The sequence below is a fragment of the Canis lupus genome, chromosome 19 (assembly GCF_048164855.1).
Source record: "Canis lupus baileyi chromosome 19, mCanLup2.hap1, whole genome shotgun sequence".
NCBI classification, from domain to species: Eukaryota; Metazoa; Chordata; class Mammalia; order Carnivora; family Canidae; genus Canis; species Canis lupus.
The window spans coordinates 6,382,213-6,402,634 of record NC_132856.1 but is presented as its reverse complement, the minus strand read 5'-3'; the positions used below and the strand labels follow the sequence as shown (position 1 = coordinate 6,402,634).

Genomic DNA, 20,422 nt, shown 5'->3' with positions numbered 1-20,422 from the left:
GACCTCCCCAGGGTTAATAGACCCTTTGGCTTGGCCCCCTTGGAGTGAGACATCCATTTCCTTGGGAATGGGGGGTTCTCTGGCTGATTTAACTGGCCACAGAGGAAGCTCTAGGTCCGAGGAACCAAGTTTCCAAGGACTCAGCCTAGAACAGGACTTGGCGGGGGAGGGTCCTTGTAGGAGCCAGCCTACCCCATGGCCTCACCCAGATGCTGGAGACACACTTATTTATTATGCAGAGGCTCAGAGAAAGTGGGTGGGAGACTTTGGAGGCAGGGCTGTGGTGGCTGTGAGAGGAGCTGTGTCCAGGCTTGGAGCCCTGGATAGCCATAGGGGCAGCATCATTTCTTGGAGGACTGTTTTTTCCAGGAAGCCACCTTCTTACTGCCCCTCCTGGTTTTGCTGAGAGTAGGCAGGTCCACTTCAGGTGGTTTCATTCTAAAAATCAAAATAGAGAGAAGCAAATGCTGGGAAATGGGTGGAGAGAACTGGTGTGGACAGAGCTAAGAGCCCTGCCCTGGCCTGGCCCGAGCCGAAGTGGGCCTGGCCCTCCGCCTTGCACAGCTGAGGCTCTCTGGGTATTGCTCCAACCTGGGGTCCCAGAGGCACCTGTGACCTTTCTAGGTGCTCATAATTTTGCTTTTCTATCTTCATAAGAATTGTGTGATTTTCACGTGCTTGCAGAATACATAATTCGCTTCAGTTAATATGGCCACATTAGTGGACTTTTGACAGGTCTAGAAAGTTCCTTGCAGGGAGACAGCAGGCAGCCTCCACCCTTCTCAGACTGATGGTCTGGGTTGTAGGGTTTCACCACAAAGTCTACAAGAGGCCTCAATCTCCACCACCCAGACCACTGCCAGTAGCTCCAGGGAACAGGCTTGATGTCCAGCTGGACCTGGGCAGTTGTTTAAGTGAGTCAGATGTCAGGGATGGCCCGGGGGGTGGGGTGCTGTGGGAGGGTTGGGGGGAAGTGACTTGCCACTTAGCCACTTAGCCACTTAGCCCCACATGAACTCTGTGGCCTATGGCAGAGCCAGGGGCCCTGCTGTGAGCCACGCCCATTCTGTTGATCACAGGAGGGCCCCGCAGCCCCCAGGCCAGGGTGGCCACCTACTTCTTCTCAGCCTCAGGAGGGGACTCCTCCAGCTTGTCCCCCAGGGCCAACGAGGAAAAGCTTCCTTGGATGTCTTCTGATATCGCCTTCTTGGCTGAGTCAGGGTCTTCCGGGCCCGGGATATAGGTTGAAAGGCTGTAGGGGAGGCAGGGAAAGGAGGGCAAGGTTCAGCAGAGGCACAGCCAGAGGGAGCCCGGAGTCAGCAGCTCTCGCTTGGCACTGCCAGCTAACATTCCAGTTCTGAGAGAGAGGAGACTCCCCAGGGTGGGTAAAGGGAGAGCCTGACCACTGGAGATCCAGAGACTCCCCAGAGGTCGGCTTCTCTGGCTTCTGTTTGAGGAGGGGATCATCCTAACTCTGTGTCAGTGACCCTTGTGCACCCAGCACTGACCACCAAAAAGGCCTGTGGGGGTGCCGGGGGCGCCACAAGGTGGGCACAGGAGAGAGCATAGGAGGCCAAGGAAAGAAGCCATCATGTATAGTCTTATGGGCAGATCGTGTCCCCCTCCCCAAATCCCCTCTACCCCAGAATATGACCTTATTTGGAAATAAAGTAGGGTCATTGCAGATGTCATGAGTTAAGAGGATGTCATACCAGAGTAGGGTGGACCTCTAACTCAACATACCTGGTGTCCTTATGAAAAAGGGGACAAGGTGGACACAGACACACAGATGGGGGAACACCACGTGAAGCCTGGAGGAATAACGCTGCCACAAGCCAGGCAGTACCAGAAGCCAGGAGACCAGCCTGGGGCAAGTCCTTCCTCTGAGCCCTCAGAAGAAGTGAGGCCTGCCCACACCTCTGTCTCTGGCCGCCAGAACCAGGAGACAGTACATTCCAGTGTCAGCCATTCAGTCTGAGGAACTGTTGCAGGGGTCTTAGGAAACTAATGAATACAGAGACAGGACAGGCCCTTTTATTCATTATTTCTTCATATTTATTGAGTCCCTGTTATGCCACTTGCCTGAGGACAGGGCATTTCAGGGACAAGAGACAAGCAGCGGAGGGGAGAGGAGGGCCTCTGTCATAGAAAAATGAAAAATGGAGGTGTGGACTGGGCTCTCCTGTTGGACAGAGGTGGCGGGAAAGTAGATTGTGGGAGTGCGTCTCGTGAGACCTTCTGAGCACCACGGTGGTGCAAAGAGCTCCCTGTGCCCCCACCCAAGCTGCTCTTACCTGCCTGTTCCCTCCCCACCCCCCCGGGGGGACAGTCACAGCTCAGCATTTCCTAGGAACTCAAAGCACAGGTAAATGAAGAAATGGGAGTCCAGCCGAGTGGGGCACCGGAAAAGGAGCCCTAGGTGGGAGCTGCCAATAGCAGGTTACATGGTGTGAGAGTCATGGTGACCAGGACGGGGAGTATCGGCCGTGCTGTGCAGGGAGGCCCTCCATCAGGCCTGGGCTGTGTTGGCAAACGAAACATTCTGGCAGCTGGGGAGACGCTCTCCTCTGCCTGGGCCGGGGCTGATGGGGAGTGGGGCCTGGTGTTACCAGAGCATGGAGGGTGGGTTTGGGGACCCAGTCAGGCCTGGAGCTCAGGAACGGGAAAACAGCGCCTCCCCTTCCCCCTCCCTCAGCTGTTAGCACCTACAGAGCATCCCTCCCCCCACCCCCACTTTTAAGTTGTGGTTAAAAGTATAAAACATAAAATGTACCCGTTCTTCAGCGCCCACTTTGTGGCGTTAAGTACATTCACATTGCTGCGGATCACTCCATCTACCTCCAGACTTCTTCACCTTCCCGAGCTGAAACTCTGTCCCCATGAAGCACTAATTCAGTGCTCCCTCTCCTCCCCAGCCCCTGGTAACACCACCCTACTTGCCGTCTCTGTGTTTGACTCCTCTAGGGTCCTCATGCAAGTAGGACCGTGCAGTGTTTGTCCCCTTGTGACTGGCTCATCTCACTGAGCATAGCGTCCTTGAGGTGCATCCATGTTGTCGCGTGTCAGAATTTCCTTCCTTTTTAAGGCTGAGCAATATTCCACCATATGCACAGACCACAGTTTATCAGTTCATCCCTGGATGGGCACTTGGGTTGCTTCCACTTCTTGGATCTTATGAATAATACTGCATGAACACAGGTGTACTAAATACCTCGTCGAAACTCTGCTTTCAACTCTTTCAGGTATCTACCCACAAGTGAAATTGTTGGCTCATAATTCTATTTTTAACTGTTTGAGGAACTCCCAGACTGTTTTCCATAGCAGCTTGCACTATGTCACATTCCATTCCCACCAGTAGTTCACGCGGGTTCCAATGTCTCCACAGCCTCGCCAAAACTTGCCATTTTTGTTTTTTGGAGAGTGGCCATCCTAATGGGTATAAGGTAGTATTTCACTGTGGTTTTGGCTTGCATTCCTCTAATGATCAGTGCTCTTCACTCATTTTTTTAAAAATCAATTTCTGCATCTTTGGATCATTGAAGGTAAAGCATATGGAGATCGTGTTCACTTCTGAATCCCCAGGGCTGAGCATGAGGCCAGTCACGCAGTAGTTGCTCAGAAACGAATGAGTGGCATGACATTTAGGTTAAAAGCAGGGGCTGCGGGGATCCCTGGGTGGCTCGGCGGTTTGGCGCCTGCCTTCGGCCCAGGGAGTGATCCTGGAGTCTCAGGATCGAGTCCCACATCAGGCTTCCTGCATGGAGCCTGCTTCTCTCTCTGCCTGTGTCTCTGCCTCTCTCTGTGTGTCTCTCATGAATAAATAAATAAAATCTTAAAAAAAAAAAAAAAGCAGGAATCTGCTTCTGAGGAGAGGAGCCTCCCATTCCTGAAGGTAGAGGAGGGGTGGCCGGATGACCATGGCGGCTGCTCATCAGTGGACACTCTGGCAACCAGCCCTTCCTCAGTCTAACCTGACCTCTACCTCCCAGGGATAAGATCAGCTCTAGATCATCATTCAGCGGAAATGTCCCAAGGGGTTCTATGTGCTGGGCCCTGGGGCTGAGCAAAGGACACAAAGAGGAGGGAGGTGCGGCATGAGATGCAGGACACCCGGCCCTCTGGGCTGGCACAGCTTAACAGGTGCACAGAGACCCGCAGCTCCTTCCGAACCCATGTCTGCTCCTCAGGGCAGAGCTGGCTCTTCAGGCCCGCATGAATCTCCGGGCAGTTGTCCTGGGCCGGGCCTGCCCCCACCCTTCTGCTCTGTCACAAGCAGGCTACTCAGCAGTGGGCACCCACCCCATCCTCTGCTGGGGCTTGGGAGGCCTCCGTGGGGAGCCCCCCATCCCTGGGCAGCCAAGCTCCTTCACTGGCCACAGTCAGACCCAGCTCCTCTTCCTGCTCAGAACCCTGCTTCTCCACGGGAGCCTCACAGACTCGAGCCCAGACGAGGGCTGTCTCTGTGGCGGGATCTGCCCTCCGCTCTGCCCACCTGCCTGCATTTACTCTGCAGACCTGTCTCCCCTTCCTCTCACCTTCCGGCCTCAAATCCTCCCACTGTAGCTGTACAAAACCGGGCGGATTCAAAGTCTATCTCTGGCAAGGAAGAAATGACTCCAGCTCCGGTTATCTTCTGACTCGACCACAGGAGCGACCCCAAGCAGGCCCTACCTCGCTGGGCCCAGCCAGGCCTCCGACCTTCAAGACAATAATACAAATGGCTGTGTGGTTTTATATCATCAAACTTGAGGTGGTGGTTCGCTTCACAGATGTAGATAAGAGAACTGTTGTTATGGCAACATTTGCTTGTAGAATTCCATTCCCTTTTTTCTCTAAGTGCTTCCAAACTGCCAACCTAATAGGCCATTCCAGAATTAAGAGGAGTCCTACTGATTTATAGTCTCAGGAATCCTCCCCTTTCCCCTTCCAAACACCCTGTCCGTGCATGCGCGCGTGAGTCTGTGTTTTTGTCTGTGTGTGTCTCTGTGTGTCTGTGTGTCAGTGTGTGTGTCTGCGTGTTTGTGTCTGTGTCGCTTGTTGATTCTTTCCCACCATTTCTCAAAAACTTACTGAAATCTGTTGTAAGCATGAGGTCCTTTCAGGACCCTTGCGTACAACAAATTAGGAGCCTAGAATTCACTTCAATAATAGTAGCAGGACTAACAATTGTAATTTGTAACCTCGCAATTGATGTTAGTGATGCCAGAATTTCACACATACCTGACTCACCTAATCCTCACAACCCAACACATTGCAAACCATGCTCATTCTTGCCTAATAGACAAAGTAGCTGAGGCAGAGGGTAAGTGGTCCTTTTAAGGACAGTGGAAGCCTGATAAAGAGCTACATGTTCTGGTAACTAGCTTTTGGCATCTTCCGCTCCCCATCTATGACCTGCTCCTACCCCCCAGCACCTTGTCTGTTAAATGTCTCTGAAAAAGCCTCTGCTTGCTGTCTTTGGCACCTTCCAGTGGCCTTGGTTCATCTTCAGTATGGGCCTCCTGGATGTCATCCTCCCCATCACCTGTTTTTGGTATAGTACTTTCTTGAACCTGAGCAGACCCAGAACCTCCATTTCACTTTTTCCCTGGGACTGTCAATGAGCTAGTTGGTCTTGAAGGACCCCCAAGCCCTCCTTGAGTCTCAGGCTGTGGGGTCTTGGTGACTTTCTTCTCTGTACCTGGCTGCATCTGCCCTGCCCGATGTCCACAGGGTCCTTGGGATCCCTTCTCTATTAAACGGTCCAGATGCAGGGCTCAGGGCGTGACCTCTATGGTTCATCCCAGAGGAACTTCTTTAGGGTCAGGCCGACATTCTGGCATGGCTCAAACTTGGCGCACTGGGGAGTGCGGGCCCAGGCATCCAATGTGTGCAGGCAGGTGATGTTTTTTATGTGAATTTGCTCCTCACTTCATGGTATACGACACCTCAGCAAACACACTTTCCTAAGAGGTGGGACTTAACATTCTCATTTTAAAGGTGAGGACAATGAGGATTAGGGAGGCAAATGGTCCCCCGGCTTACAAAGAGCAGAGTTGGGGCTCCCACCTTGTCATGGGACTCCTGACCCACAGTACAGCGCAGGCATTCCAGAATCCACTCTTAACACAGCCTCCAGCAATGTCGTAAACTGTGGGTTCTTTCCCTGGGCAAGGCTCCACGCTTCTTGAGCCAAGAGACCTACCTCTGTTCACCTCACCCAAGCCGGGCCTGGGAGGTGCTCAATAGATGAGCATCACCTGGTTGAAAAGCCAGCACTCAGTGGCCAAGAGGCAGTGGTAAGGCAGCACCACCCCACTTCCCTTCACAAGAGCCTGGCCTCACTTCATGAGGGACCCTTGTCTATGTGGCCCTGCTGGTAAACAGAAGCAGCACTGGGATTACACACAGGATGGGGTGGGGTGTAATGGAACAGAAGGTGGAGGTGTCCCTAGGATCCCTACACAAACCTGTCTTCATTATTTCCCCACAGAAACCAGCATTGTGCAAACCATACCATGTCCCCCACTCTCTAAGAGGGAGCTTCCCCCAACTTGTATCCCAAAGAAACCAACAGCACGGCCTCAATCCCCCTTGTCACCTGCAAAGTCTTCTGCTTGCTGCCAGCTTCTGTTCCCACCAGTGTCCCTCCTATAGCAACGTCTCCTCCCACCCCGTGCCTGCCCTGCATCCCAAGTTTTTCCTGTTTTACCTAAATTTGTAGTTGTCTGGCAGGAAGTAGCCCATCTTGCAGTCTTGTCGAGCCTGGAAGATCTGTTTCAGCAGATTCTGCTTGCTGAAGCCATATCCATTCAAAACACAGCCTCCAAAAAGAAGCTTCCCCCCAGCAAACATCTGTCAATGGACAGGAAGGATGCAGTGAAAGAGGCCCGCAGCACACCAGCACTGAATCTCAGGACAGTGCCCTGGGCTCTCAGAGCTTGTGCCAGGAGCCAAGTCTCTCTCTGTTGGTGCCGGGCCCTCCCTAAGCCACCCAGCCTGTTCCCAAGGAGGGCATCCCCACCATCCTAACCTTTGCCCCCTGCTTGCCCACCTCCTCAGATGCCACTTCACACACAAGTGTTCCAGGGCCCTGCGGCCAGAAGGGTTTCTTCCTGCTTAGAGGGCTCTATCACACCCGCCTACAGCCAGCTGGCTCAATAGGATGGGAGCCTTTGGAGGGTAGGGCTCTTGTCCTACTGCTCTCTGAATCCCCAACCTCTATATTCAGTCTCCAGCAAGTAGACAACTGTCCAAGGGTTTCTGTGCAAGGATATCCATTATAATGTTATTTGTTATGTACCCCCCCCCAAACAAAATAGAAATAACATAAATGTCCAACAAAAGACTCACAGGTAGAGAAATCAAATGAAAGATTCTTATGCAGTGGTTAAAATCACAATTTAAAAACCTGGACCCCAAAGTCAGAAAAAAGACTGAAAAAGCCAGAGGCCAGAATGTTAGCATGGTTGTGCCCTGGCACTTCCAATAGTGCTGGATCTAGCAGGTGCCTGGCACATACTTGTTACATGAACAAATGAGACAATCTGGGTAATATGGGGAAGTAATTATTTTCTAAATTGTATATTCTAGATTTTCTACAATGAATATATATATTTATTTTTTATTTTTTACAATGTCCTGTTTTTAGTAAAAAGTTATTTAAAAACAGATGAAGAAGAGGGCACCCTGGGTGGCTCAGTCAGTTAAATGTCTGATGCTTGATTTTTACTTAGGTCATGATCTCAGGGTCCTGAGATTGAGCCCTGCATGGGGCTCCATGCTCAACGGGGTGTCTGCTTGAGGATTCTCTCTCCCTCTCCCACCACCCCTCACCCTGCTCACGCTCTTTCTCTCCAATAAATAAATAAATCTTTAAAACAAAACAAAACAGTAAAAACAGATAAAGACAATTTGGTTCTCTAGGTTAGCTGTCCCCCAATCCCTTGAGCCTTCCAGGCTGAGGGATGCATGGGGTCAGGCTGGGAATAGGAGACTGGACTCCAGCCCTGGCTCTATGTGCTGAGTAAGTCTCAGCCAGGCTTTCTGTCCCTGTTCCTCAGATCCCACAGACTCTCTCTCCTCTCTGCTCCCATAACTGTGAGTCCACAAGTAAGGCTGTAGGAGACAATATTGGCAGGCAGTTGGCAGTTGGTGCCCCTGGGCCTTGCTCACCAGAATCATCCCCTGCACCACAGCATACTTCTTCACCAGTAGGGGTGGTTCCCTCTGCAGGGGGCTGTCCAGATCATACCGCAGCAGGCGGTAGGGGTCATGCTGGCACTGCCAAGACAGAAGTAAATGCCCATCAATCCTATGCCAAGAGGATGCACTCAGATTCTTGCATTGTCAGGCTGGTCAGGTTCCCATGGAGTCCCGGAGCTCCATTTAACACTTCCCCCTAACTTTTGTTCAATGGACTCTTCAGCCCTGGCACACACACCTCCCATGACCATTGCCATGAGCGTTTGGGCATCTGGGTCCATCTAGGGCCTTCTTCTGGTGAGGGCTGTCATGGAGATGACTGCCTCCCACCACATGACAGCCACTAGCCCCACCCTTGAGGGTCTGCAGGACTTGAATGTCCCTTCTGCCTGGGAGAAGCCCTGCTAGAGATTTGAAGGTATACCATATTCATGGATGTGTCCATTTGCAGGGTTCCTCCACCCTCTACCCATTGCTGGCTGCCCCTCTGGACACCACCCTAAATCCATTAAATCCAGGGCCAGGACCTGAATCAAACCTACATCTCAAGGTAAGACCTTCTCAATCCAGAGTAAAGCTTGTCTCTTTCCCCTCTTTTCTTCTGGATGCTACAAATCCATTAAAATGGCTAACGAATATTGTTTTCTGGTTTTATCTATTTTTTTTATCCCAGGTGTCTCCAGCTGTTCTGCCTGATATTTCAACTTAAAATGAGAAATCCAGAACTGTATCTGGTGTTCTAGCTTTCACAGCAAGACCATGTTAGGGAACATTTCTGCCTTAATCACACACTGATGCTGATGTCAGAGTCCCTGTGAAACCTGACACCTTCCTCCAGATCTGTCCTCTGCACCCCTCAAATCCCACCACCCATTCCTCCAACAGATTCAACCACTTCAGATCAGGCCCTGTCCCCACTCATGCTGCTCACAGCTGGGCTGGACTGCCATGCATCCTATGCTTACAGAGAATTATTAATGAACAATTAGGAGGGACTTTGGTTACCTTAAGTTCCCATGTGGGCAGGGATCCTATCTGTCTATACATGAATAAGCACAGAGCAGGACTCAGTAAGTGTTCACTACATTTATGTAAATTGGGGTTAACTCCAGAAAACATACACAGCTTTGATGTACAAGACTAGTAAAAAGGCTTTGGTGTCTGGTCAGAAGGGTTCTGACATTAAGCTCCTGGCACTGGGCAGAGTGCAGGCACAAAGGTGGACACACGGGGTCAGGGAGGCCACACTCCTGGGAGGAGAATGGAGAAGGTGTCCCAGGGAAAACACAAAAACTTGGAATTGGGACTGCAGTAAAGGGAGAAGGGGCAGATAGAGGATAAGAGAGGGCACAGGATGAGAGGATTTGATGGAAGTCACCAGATGGACACAAAGCTGACATGCTTATGTGGCATCCTCTGCTCTGGTTGGGGTGGGGACGGGGCCACCCTTGCACTGTGTTAACCCTGCTAGGGATGGCTACTGGCTAAGGATGATGTTGAGACTCAGGAATGACCCTGTGGCCAGGACAGGACCAGGGGGCTTTCAACGTGCCCCTGATGGACAGATCCTTGAGACTTCAACCACAGTGAACAAGGACCTTAAGCACCTCTTTTTCCGACCACCTTTGCACAGGCTGCTGCCTCTGAAGGGAACATTCACCCATCTGCACAAACCCTCTTAACCTGGGAGATTCTCACTGACTCTCTGGAGGTGGCAGGCCCCGTTCCCCACTCCAGAGCTGGCCCTTCATGGCCTTGTTCAGGGCTGCTATAACTGCTGCCCCATCATGCTGGGAGCCCCTCTGGGGCCTGGCATGGGGCCAGCACACAGTAGGTCCTCGGTCACAGTCTATGAATATTTGTGAGCCCATCTCTGCTCTAAGTACTCACACAAATACATAACCACAAGCTATGGTGAGTGCTGTACATGAAAATGGCAGAAAAGTTCTCAAGGTCAGAAAAAGCACTTGCTTCGATGTGGTGACATCCATCTCAGGACAGGAGGATGAATCAGAGGGAGAAAAGACAGGCAAAATAAGACAGACAGTGTGTGGAAGAGCGTGTGCAAAGGCTCCGAGGAGAAAAGGAAGTGAAAGAGGGCCCACGTGCTGAGGTCGAAGGGCAATCTCTCAGCCAGATGCTCAGCCAGTCCTAGAGCCTCTGTGGGGGGTCTCCCCCACAGGGCTCTTGATGCCAAGACCCTGGGGCCTCCTCAGCTGGGCCCAGGACCAACCTGGATACAGGGTGAGGCTCGGCCCTTCTGCCGGTGACTGTAGAGTGTGTCGAGCAGCCACTGGAGCTGTGCAGTACTGGTGGGGCTCTGGCTTGAGACTATGCCGAACACCAGGACCTGGCTGGGGTCACGGGGTGCAGACAGGAAGCGCTCTAGCTCCACATCAGTTACCAGGGGTGCCTTCACCATGCACTTACAGCCAGCCCGAATGTCTTCCTTGTGAATGAGCTTCCGCAGCACCAGTGGGCAGTCAGAAGTTGAGGCCGCCCACCTGGTGGGGCTGCGCCCCTCTCGAGCCTTCCTTCTGCAATGAGGAACAAGTGGGCCAGTGCTCAGTGGGCCGGGCTCAGGCCCTAACCTCTATGTGCCTCAGGGTTCTCAGGTGCAGAACTGGTGACTCCTTCATCCATCCAACAAAAAGTGTGGAGTCAACTTGAAACCCTTTTCTTTCTCTGACACCCCACATCCCATTCAATCTATCAGTAAGCTGGTCTGCTCTATATCCAAGAATGATCTAGAATCCGACCACTTTCCTGAAACAACCCCCTCCCACCCCACTCCTACTGACATGGCCCAAGCCACCATCATTTCTTGCCTGGATGCCTGCAATGGCCTCCTAATGGCACGCTGTTTCCTTCCCTGGCCCCTCTTCAATCTATTCTGCATACACCAGACAGGGATCCTGGCTGGCAGGGTTCATGTCATGTCACTATTCTCTTTGAAACCCTCCAGTGGTGTTCCATACTTCACAGAATAAAAGCCTAAGTCCCTATGGTGCCTTCCAGGCTCTACATGATCTGGCCTCCTTCCTCAGCCCCTTGCCCTCTCTTACTCTCCAATATTGTCACCTTTGCTTATTGTGCTCAGCTGCTCTAGCCTGTTTATCTCCAGCCTCAGGGCCTTTGTTTTTGCTGTTCCTTCTGCCTGCCTGGCTCTTCCCCTGGGCAGCCACACAACTCACTTTCCTTCCCATCTCCTTTATGTTTTTGTGCAAATGTCACCTTCTCACGGTGGCCTTCTCTAACTGTTCTATTTGGAATTGCATCCCTTAGCCCTCAAGAAATGAATAAAAACTATCCCTGAGGAAATCCAGCTATTGGACTTACTAGATAAAGATCTTTAAATCAGCTGTCCTAATTATGCCCAAAGTACTAAGGAAACTAGGAATGAATAACTAAAAGAAACAAGGAAAACAATGTCCTACCAAATAGGGAATATCATGAAGAAATAAAAAGCATAAAATAAACTAGAAATTTTAAAGTTGAAAGTACAATAAATGAAATGAAAAATTCAACAGCAGATCTGAACAGTCAGGAAAAGGAATCAGTAAACTTGAAGACAGACCAATTAGGATTACCCAGTCTGAGGAACAGAAAGAGAAAACAACAACAAATTAATAGAGGCTAGTTTCACATGGGACACCAGCAAGAATGCCAAGATACACACAATAGGAATTCCAGAAAGACAAGAAAGAAAGGAGCAGAAAGAATATTTGAAGGAATAATTGCCAAAACTCTTCAAATTTATATATCTCTAAGAAGCTCAACAATCTCTAGGTAAGACAAATTCAAAGATATCCACAGTGAGACATATTATAATACAATTGTTGAAAGTGAAAAACAAGAGAATCTTGAAAGCAGCAAACGTGGTTAATCATATAAAAGTGATCCTCAATAAGATTAACAGCCAATTTCTCATCAAAAATCATGGAGGCTCGGGATCCCTGGGTGGCACAGCAGTTTGGTGCCTGCCTTTGGCCCAGGGCGCGATCCTGGAGACCCAGGATCGAGTCCCATGTCGGGTTCCCGGTGCATGGAGCCTGCTTCTCCCTCTGCCTGTGTCTCTGCCTCTCTCTCTGTGACTATCATAAAAAAAATAAAAATAAAAATAAAAATAAAAAATAAAAAAAATCATGGAGGCTGGAAGGCAGCAGAATGACATATTTAAAGTAGTAAAAGAAAAAACCTTTCCAACAAAGAATTCTATATTGAGCAAATTTATCCTTCAAAAATAAGAGAGAAATCAAGATAAAAGCTGAAGGAGTTTGTCATTAGTAGACCTGCTGCAAAAGAAATGCTAAAGTGCCTTTAAATTGAAATGGAAAAATACTAGACAGTAGCTTGAAACTATATGAAGAAATAAAAAACAAAATCAAGATGCATAAAATGTAGTTTTTGACAACAACATGGCAGAAGGCTGAGTTTCTATAGGAGCTGAGATTTTGTACACTTTTGAAGCTAAGTTTGTATTAATTCAAGCTAGATTGTTATTGTAATCCCTAGACTAACTACCAAGAAAATAACTAAAAACTATACATAAAAAGAAATAAGGGAATCAAAATTGTATGTTTTGGGTGGCTCAGTTGGTTAAGTATCTGACTCTTGATTTTGGTTCAGGTCATGATCTCATGGTCGCTCTCTCTCTGCTCCTCCCCCCACCACTCACACTCTTTCTTTCTCTCTCTCACCTAAAATAAAACAAGTAAAATCTTAAAAAAAAAAACTGTATGTATTAATTAGGGCTCTCTAGAAACAGAAGCAATAGGATATATAGATAGGATATATAGGATATATTGATAGGATATATAGATACGATAGGATATATAGAAAGATATATCAGAGAAAATGTATTACAGGAGTTGGTTCATGTGATTATAGAGGCCAAGAAGCCTCACAATCTGCTGTCTATAAGCTGGAAAGCCAGGAAATCCAGTAGTTTGATTTAATCTGAGTCCAAAGGCCTGAGAACCAAAGGAGCCATGGTGTAATTCCTAGGCGTAGGCCAAAGGCCCAAGAACCAGGAGGCTGCTGTATAAGTCCTAGAGTCCAAAGACTCAAGAACCAGGAGCTCTGATAGCCAAGGGCAGGAAGAAATGGACTTTCCAGCTCAGGAAAAGAGAGAAGGAATTCACATTTCCTTAGTTTTTTGTTTTGTTTTGTTTTGTTTTATTCAGGCTCTCAGTGGATTGGATAATGCCCACCCCCATTGGTAAAGATGGATCTCTTTACTCAGTCTACTGAATCAAATGCTAATCTCTTCCAGAAACACATTCATAGACACATCCCCAAATACCATCTTCCCCTTAGCCTAGTCAAGTTGGAACAAAATTAAGCATCACACCACACACTAACATACATAAAAAGAAGAAACAAAAGAAAAAGTCAACAATGGATGAATTGAGGAACAAAATATAAGATTTATGGAAAACCAATAATAAAATGGGAGAAGTAAGTCCTTTAATAGTAATTACTTTTATATGTAAATGGATTAAAATCTTCACCAAAAACCAGAGATTGGCAGGATGGAAAAGAAAAAACAACTCATGATCTAAGTAAATGCTCTCTATAGGAGACTCAAAGATACAACTAGGTTGCAAGTAAAAAGATAGAAACAAACTCCAAGCAAATAGTAACCAAAAATGAACAAGGGTGGCTAAACTAATACCAGACAAAGATATACTTTAAGAAAAAAAGTTATTTCAGGAGATAAATAAGGCATTATATATTAAGAACAGGGTCACTCTCACTAGAAATACAACAATTATGAATATATTATATATATATACAATATGACAATACAACCTCTAAATAAATGATGCAAAAATGGAGAGATTGAAGGGAGAAACAGAAAATTCTCCTCTAAGTCTAGTTGAGGATGTCAACACCCTATTTTCAATAATGAATCAAACAACTAGAGAGAAGATAAACAAGAAAATACACAATTTAAAGAACACTGTAAACCACATTAACCTAAAAGACATGTATAGATAATTTAACTCAACTATAGCAAAATATACATTCTTCTCAAGTACACATGGAACATTCTCCAGTATAAATTATATATTCACCCATCAGAAAGTCCCAATAAATTAAAAAATAATGAAATCATACAAAATATTTTCTCCAACTACAGTGGAATAAAACTAGAAATCAGTAACAGAAGGAAATTTGTAAAACTCATGTGGAAATTAAGCAATACATTCTTAAACAATGGATCAAAGAAGGAATCACAAGAAAAATTAGAAAATACTTTGATATTAAAGAAAACAAAACAACTGGGGATCCCTGGGTGGCTCAGCGGTTTAGCGCCTGCGTTTGGCCCAGGGCGCGATCCTGGAGTCCTGGGATCGAGTCCCACGACCGGCTCCCGGCATGGAGCCTGATTCTCCCTCCTCCTGTGTCTCTGCCTCTCTCTCTCTCTCTATGTCTATCATAAAATAAATCTTAAAAAAAAAGAAAGAAAGAAAATAAAACAACCCCAAATACCAAAGCCTATGGTATACATTGAGAAGAGTACTCAAAGGGAGATGTATAGTATTAAGAGAGAAGGAGCTCCAATCAATAACCTAATAAAACTTTACGCTAGGAAAACAAGAATAATCTAAACCCAAAGCAAGGAGAGGGAAGGAAGTCATTCTCAGTAGAGTCAAGATAAAGAAAATAGAAAATAGGGACGCCTGGGTGGCTCAGTAGTTGAGCATCTGCCTCTGGCTCAGGGCATGGTCCCGGGGTCTTGGGATTGAGTCCCACATTGGGCTTCCCTCAAGGAGCCTGCTTCTCCCTCTGCCTATGTCTCTGCCTCTCTCTTTGTGTCTCTCATGAATAAATAAATAAAATATTTTTAAAAATAAAATAGAAAATAGAAGGCAATATAGAAAAACAACAAACAAAATGTTGGCTCTCTGAAAAGATCAACAAAGTTGACTAATCTTTAGTTAGATTAAGAAAAAAGAGGGAAGACTCAAATTACTAAAAAAAATATGAAAGTGAGACATTACTACTGATCTTACAAAACTAAAAAGGATTATAAGAAGTTATTGTGAACTCTACATGAACCAATTAGACCTAAAAGAAATGGATCAATTCCTAGAAATGCACAAACTATGAAAACTGACTGAAGACCTCTAACAAGTAAAAAGACTGAATCAGAAATCAAAAAAACTTTCCAACAAAGAAAAGCCCAGGACCATATGGTTTCACTTTTTAATTCTACCAAACACTTGGATAACTAACACCAGTTGTCCTCAAATTCTAAAAAATAGAACAGGAAAGAACACTTCCTAACTCATTCTATGAGGCCAGCATTACTCTGATACCAAAGCCAAAGACAAGAAAAGAAAAGACTACAAGTGGATATCCATTATGAATATAGATGTAAAAATTCTCAATGAAATAAATAATAGCCAGCCAAACCAACAGCATATTAAAAGGATTATACACCATGCCTAAGCAGGATTTGCCCAAGAAACATAAGGGTGGTTCAACTTATGAAAATCAATCAGAGTAATACATCTCCTTATATAAAACCCACAAGATCCTCTCAATTGATGGAGAAAAAACATCTGACAATTCTAACACCCTAGTTCAACAAACTAGGATTAGAAGGGAACTTCCTCAACATGGTGAAAGGCATTTATGAAACACTCAACAAGAATATCATACCCAACGGTAAAAGATTGAAAGCTTTACCTCTTAGAGATCAAAAATAAGACAAGGATGCTCACCTTCACCATTTCTATTCAATATTGTACTAGAAGTTCTAGCTAGAGCAATTAGACAAGAAAAAGAAATAAAAGCCATCTAAATTGAAAAGAAGTAAAACTATTTCCATTCACAGATACTATGATTATCTATGGAAAATCCTAAGGAATAAACACACACACACACACACACACACACACACACACACAATAAGAACTAATAAACAAATTCAGTAAAATGTCAAGATAAAAGCTTAACAGGCATGAGTCAGTTATATTTCTATACACTAGTGAAGAACAATCTGAAAAGAAATTAAGAAAATAATTTCACTTATAATAGCATCAAAAAGGATAAAATACTCAGAAATAAATGTAACCAAGAAAGTGAAAGACTCACACAATGAATACTACAAAACATTGAAAGAAATAGTTTTATTTTGTTTTGTTTTTCTTTTTAACTTTTATTTAAATTCTAGTTATTTTACATACAGTGCAATATGGTTTTCAGGAGTTGAATTCAGTGATTCATCATTTACATACGATACCCAGTGTTCAGCATAACAAGTGCCCTCGTTAATACTCGTCACCGATCTAGCCCATCTGCCACACATCTCCATCAACCCTCAGTTTGTTCTCTATTATTAAGAGTTTCTTATGGTTTGTTTCCTTCTCTCTCTCTCTCTCTCTCTTTTTTTAAATAATGAATTAAACCCCTCAGTTATTTTTTTTTAATTTTTATTTATTTATGATAGTCATACAGAGAGAGAGAGAGAGAGAGGCAGAGACACAGGCAGAGGGAGAAGCAGGCTCCATGCACCGGGAGCCCGACGTGGGACTCGATCCGGGGTCTCCAGGATCGCGCCCTGGGCCAAAGGCAGGCGCTAAACCGCTGCGCCACCCAGGGATCCCTCTTTTTTTTTTTTTTGAAAGAAATTTTAAGACATAAATAAATGGAAGGCATCCCATGTTCTTACATTGAAAGACTTAATATTGTTAGCTGGCAGTACTATCCCAAATCAGCTGCAGATTTAATGTGCTTCTTATCAAAATATCAACAGCCTTTCTTTCTGAAATGCAACAGCCAACCCTCAAATTCATATGAACTGTAGGGGGCCATGAATAGCTTAAACTATCTTGAAAAAGAAGAACAAAGTTGGAGTTCTCACACATCCTGATTTCAAAACTTCCTATAAAACTACAGTTATCAAACTGGTGTGATATTTGTATAACGGCAGACATATAGACCAATAGAATAGAATAGAGAGCATAGAAATAAGCCCTTACATTATATGGTCAAATGATTTTTGACAAGGTTGCCAAGACCATTCATTCAATAGGGAAAGTGCAATTTTTTTCAAAAGTGCTGGCAAAGTTGGATTTCCATATGCAAAAGAATGAAGTTGGACACCTTAAGCAAAGATTAACTCCAAATGGATCAATAACCTAAAATAATATAATTCTTAGAAGAAAACATTGGATATATGCTTTACATTGGGTTTGGCAATGATTTCAAGGATATGACAGCAAAGGCACAGGTAACATGAGAAAAAATAGACAAAAAATTGCACTTTATGAAAACAAAAATCTTGTGCATCAAAAGATACTATCAATAGAGTAAAAAGACAACCCATAGAACAGGAAAATATATTTACAAATTATATATGTGATAAGAGCTTAATATCCAGAATATTTTCTTTAAACTCCTAAAATCAACAAAATAACAAGAACTTGATTAAAAATGGGAAAGAACAGTCTCTAACTGCAGCAATGTGGATGGGAGTACCAGGTACCAGGCTTGGAACAGAATTTCATGGATCACTTTAATAAAATGGCAGACTAACTTGATATGAAGGAAATGGCCAGCTTCAATAAGGTCAAGCTAAAAAAAAAAAAAATAGAGACACAGGAGAACACCTGCTGACCAAAGACACCACTGAGCAGGAGAAGCAGAGTCAGCATCACTCACAACAGCTGACATGTGGAAGTAACCCATGTGTCTATCAACAGATAAATGAATAAACAAAAGTGGTCTATGTGTACTATGGACTACTATGCAGCCCTTAAAAGGGAAGGAAATTCTGACACACGCTACAACATAGATGAACCTGGAAGACATTATGCTAAGTAAAATGAGCCAGTCACACACACAAAAATACTGTATGATTCCACTTACATAAAGGACTTAGAATAATCAAAGTCACAAAAACCAAGTAGATTGGTCATTGCCAGAGGCTGGGGGGCAGAAAATTGAGGGCTAGTGTTTAGTGGGGACAGAGTTTCAGTTTTATAAGCAGAAAATAGTTCTGGAGATGATGGTCACATAACATTATGAATGTATTTAATACCATGAAATAAATATACTTAAATATGAAAGGGTGATAAATTTTATTTTATATGTATTTTACACTACAATTTAAAAAATTGAAAAAAGAAATTATGAAAAGATGCTTGACTTCACTTACAATAAAAGAAATGCAGAAGAGAAGAGAGTAGGAGGACCCTGAGCTCATCTGTCCCACAGATACAACTAGATAACACCCACATCAGTGTAAATAGATGTAACAGACTCAGAAAACAACCTGAAGAGTGACAGGATAGATTCTCCACAGCTAAATGTGAAGAAGAGGCCATCAAAGAGGATAGGAAGAGTGGAAACATGGTCAGGAACTAAAACCATCTGCAAAATTGCTCTGGGAAGGAGAGACACTGTAGGAGCAGAGAGGGGGAAAGAAACAGACCCTCACATCAGGCACCCCAGTCACAGGGAACCCACACAGGGAAGATGACTCCCCATAATATTTGGCTTTGAAAACCAGATGGGCCAAATTTCGTGAGTTCTTACAACCAGTGGGGCTTAACACCTGGAACTTTAAAAATCAGTGGGCTCACTTCTGGGAGAACTGGGAGGGCAATAGGAAACTGAGTCCCTGTCCCTAAAGAGACAACGCAACGAATAGCCCCATGGAAATACAGCAGAGAAGCAGACATTTGAAAACTGCGTAGGATATATGGAAGGGAGATCTGTCTACGAATCTCAGAGTGTGTGCTAAAGGGGCAGGCATTATTGGGAGACTTCTCTAGGAACAAAGGAGCCGGCCAGTGCCATCTTCCTCCCCTACCCCCAGCCTAGACACACAGATACCTACAACCAGCACAGTGCCAACATGCTGACATTTGTTATTTGCTAACAGTGCACCCTACCCCACACACTTCTGTGGATACATCTCCTCCAACCTGGCAGGCCATGGTTTCGAGGGGCTTCAGGTCTCCTCCCACCGCAAACCTTCTCAGACCTTGTTAACACATGTTCCACTCCTGTGTTATCCTTCAGACAGGCCTTCTCCAATACACCCTTGGCTGGAGCCCATCCAAAGTGATGCCACAAGTCTGGCAACTTGTAAGTAGCCCCAACAAGGCCCAGTACCACTCCAAAGTGACTATTGCCCCAGGGAGAGGGGAAGATAGCCACACACACCAGTCCAAATGTGGTCTAGCAGTAGGCTGGGAGCAGACATCTGGTCTGACTACAGGCCCGCCCACCAACAAAAGCTTCTCAGGGGACAACACAAGGAAAGCATCCTGTACATTAGTGCTATGGCATCTCTGGAAAACACCTGGTCTGACTTACCTCAAGCCCAAGGAGGCCCCACTAATCCATTAACAGCACAGGAATCAAACTCTGCTTACAACAGGTAAAGAGGGCCATGTAGATGCGTGGACTGAAGGCAAAAGTGGCTTGGCCACAACAGCAGCGTCCACAGAACACATATACAAAACAGGCCTAAAGTGCCAGTTCTGGTGAATAGGGACCACTGCTCAGCAGGGTACTATAGGGTAGGACCTCTCCTTCATAAGGCTACTACTTTCAAGAGCAAGAGATGTAGCTGACTTTCCTAACACATTGTAACAAAGAGTTAGAATAAAGAGACAGAGGAATAAGTCCCAAATGAAAGAATAGGACAAAATCACAGCAAGAGACATAAACAAAATGGAGGTAAGAAATACACCTGATCAAAAATTTAAAGTAATGGTCTACAAGAGTCTAATTTCAGACCTAAAGACACATGTAGGTTAAAAGTGAAGGAATGGAGAATGGAAGTGAAAAGAAACAAATTTATCATGCAAATGGAAGTGAAAAGAAACCCTGGGTAGCAATACTTATACCAGACAAAGCAGACTTTACTTTTTTTTAAGGTTTTTATTTATTTATTTATTCGAGAGAGAGAGAGAGAGAGAAAGAGAGAGAGAGAGAGATAGGCAGAGGGAGAAGCAGGCTTCATGCAAAAAGCCTGATGTGGGACTCGATCCCAGAGTCCTGGGATTATGCCCTGAGCCAAAGGCAGATGCTCAACTACTGAGCCACCCAAGCGTCCCTAAAGCAGACTTTAAAACAAAGACTGTAACAAGAGACCAAGAAGAACACTATATAATCAAAAAGGGAAAAATACAACAAGAAAACTTAACTATTTATTCACCCAACATGGGAACACCCAAATACATAAAACAGTTAATAACAAACATAAAGG

At 45.5% G+C, this 20,422-nt stretch overlaps 1 protein-coding gene across 8 annotated transcripts in view; it reads right to left on the bottom strand.

The window, feature by feature from the left end:
- Nucleotides 1-213: 213 nt before the first annotated feature.
- Nucleotides 214-20,422, bottom strand: part of C19H3orf20 (chromosome 19 C3orf20 homolog) — a 77,720-nt gene continuing 57,511 nt past the window's right edge. For all 8 annotated transcript variants that reach the window (XM_072785008.1, XM_072785007.1, XM_072785010.1 and 5 more), the window contains 5 exons: nucleotides 10,418-10,721; nucleotides 8,155-8,262; nucleotides 6,692-6,834; nucleotides 1,118-1,252; nucleotides 214-438 (listed from right to left, as the gene is read on the bottom strand). In XM_072785008.1, the coding sequence (XP_072641109.1) occupies nucleotides 342-438; nucleotides 1,118-1,252; nucleotides 6,692-6,834; nucleotides 8,155-8,262; nucleotides 10,418-10,721 (787 nt within the window). In that variant the 3' untranslated portion in view covers nucleotides 214-341. The remainder of the gene's footprint in view (nucleotides 439-1,117; nucleotides 1,253-6,691; nucleotides 6,835-8,154; nucleotides 8,263-10,417; nucleotides 10,722-20,422) is intronic.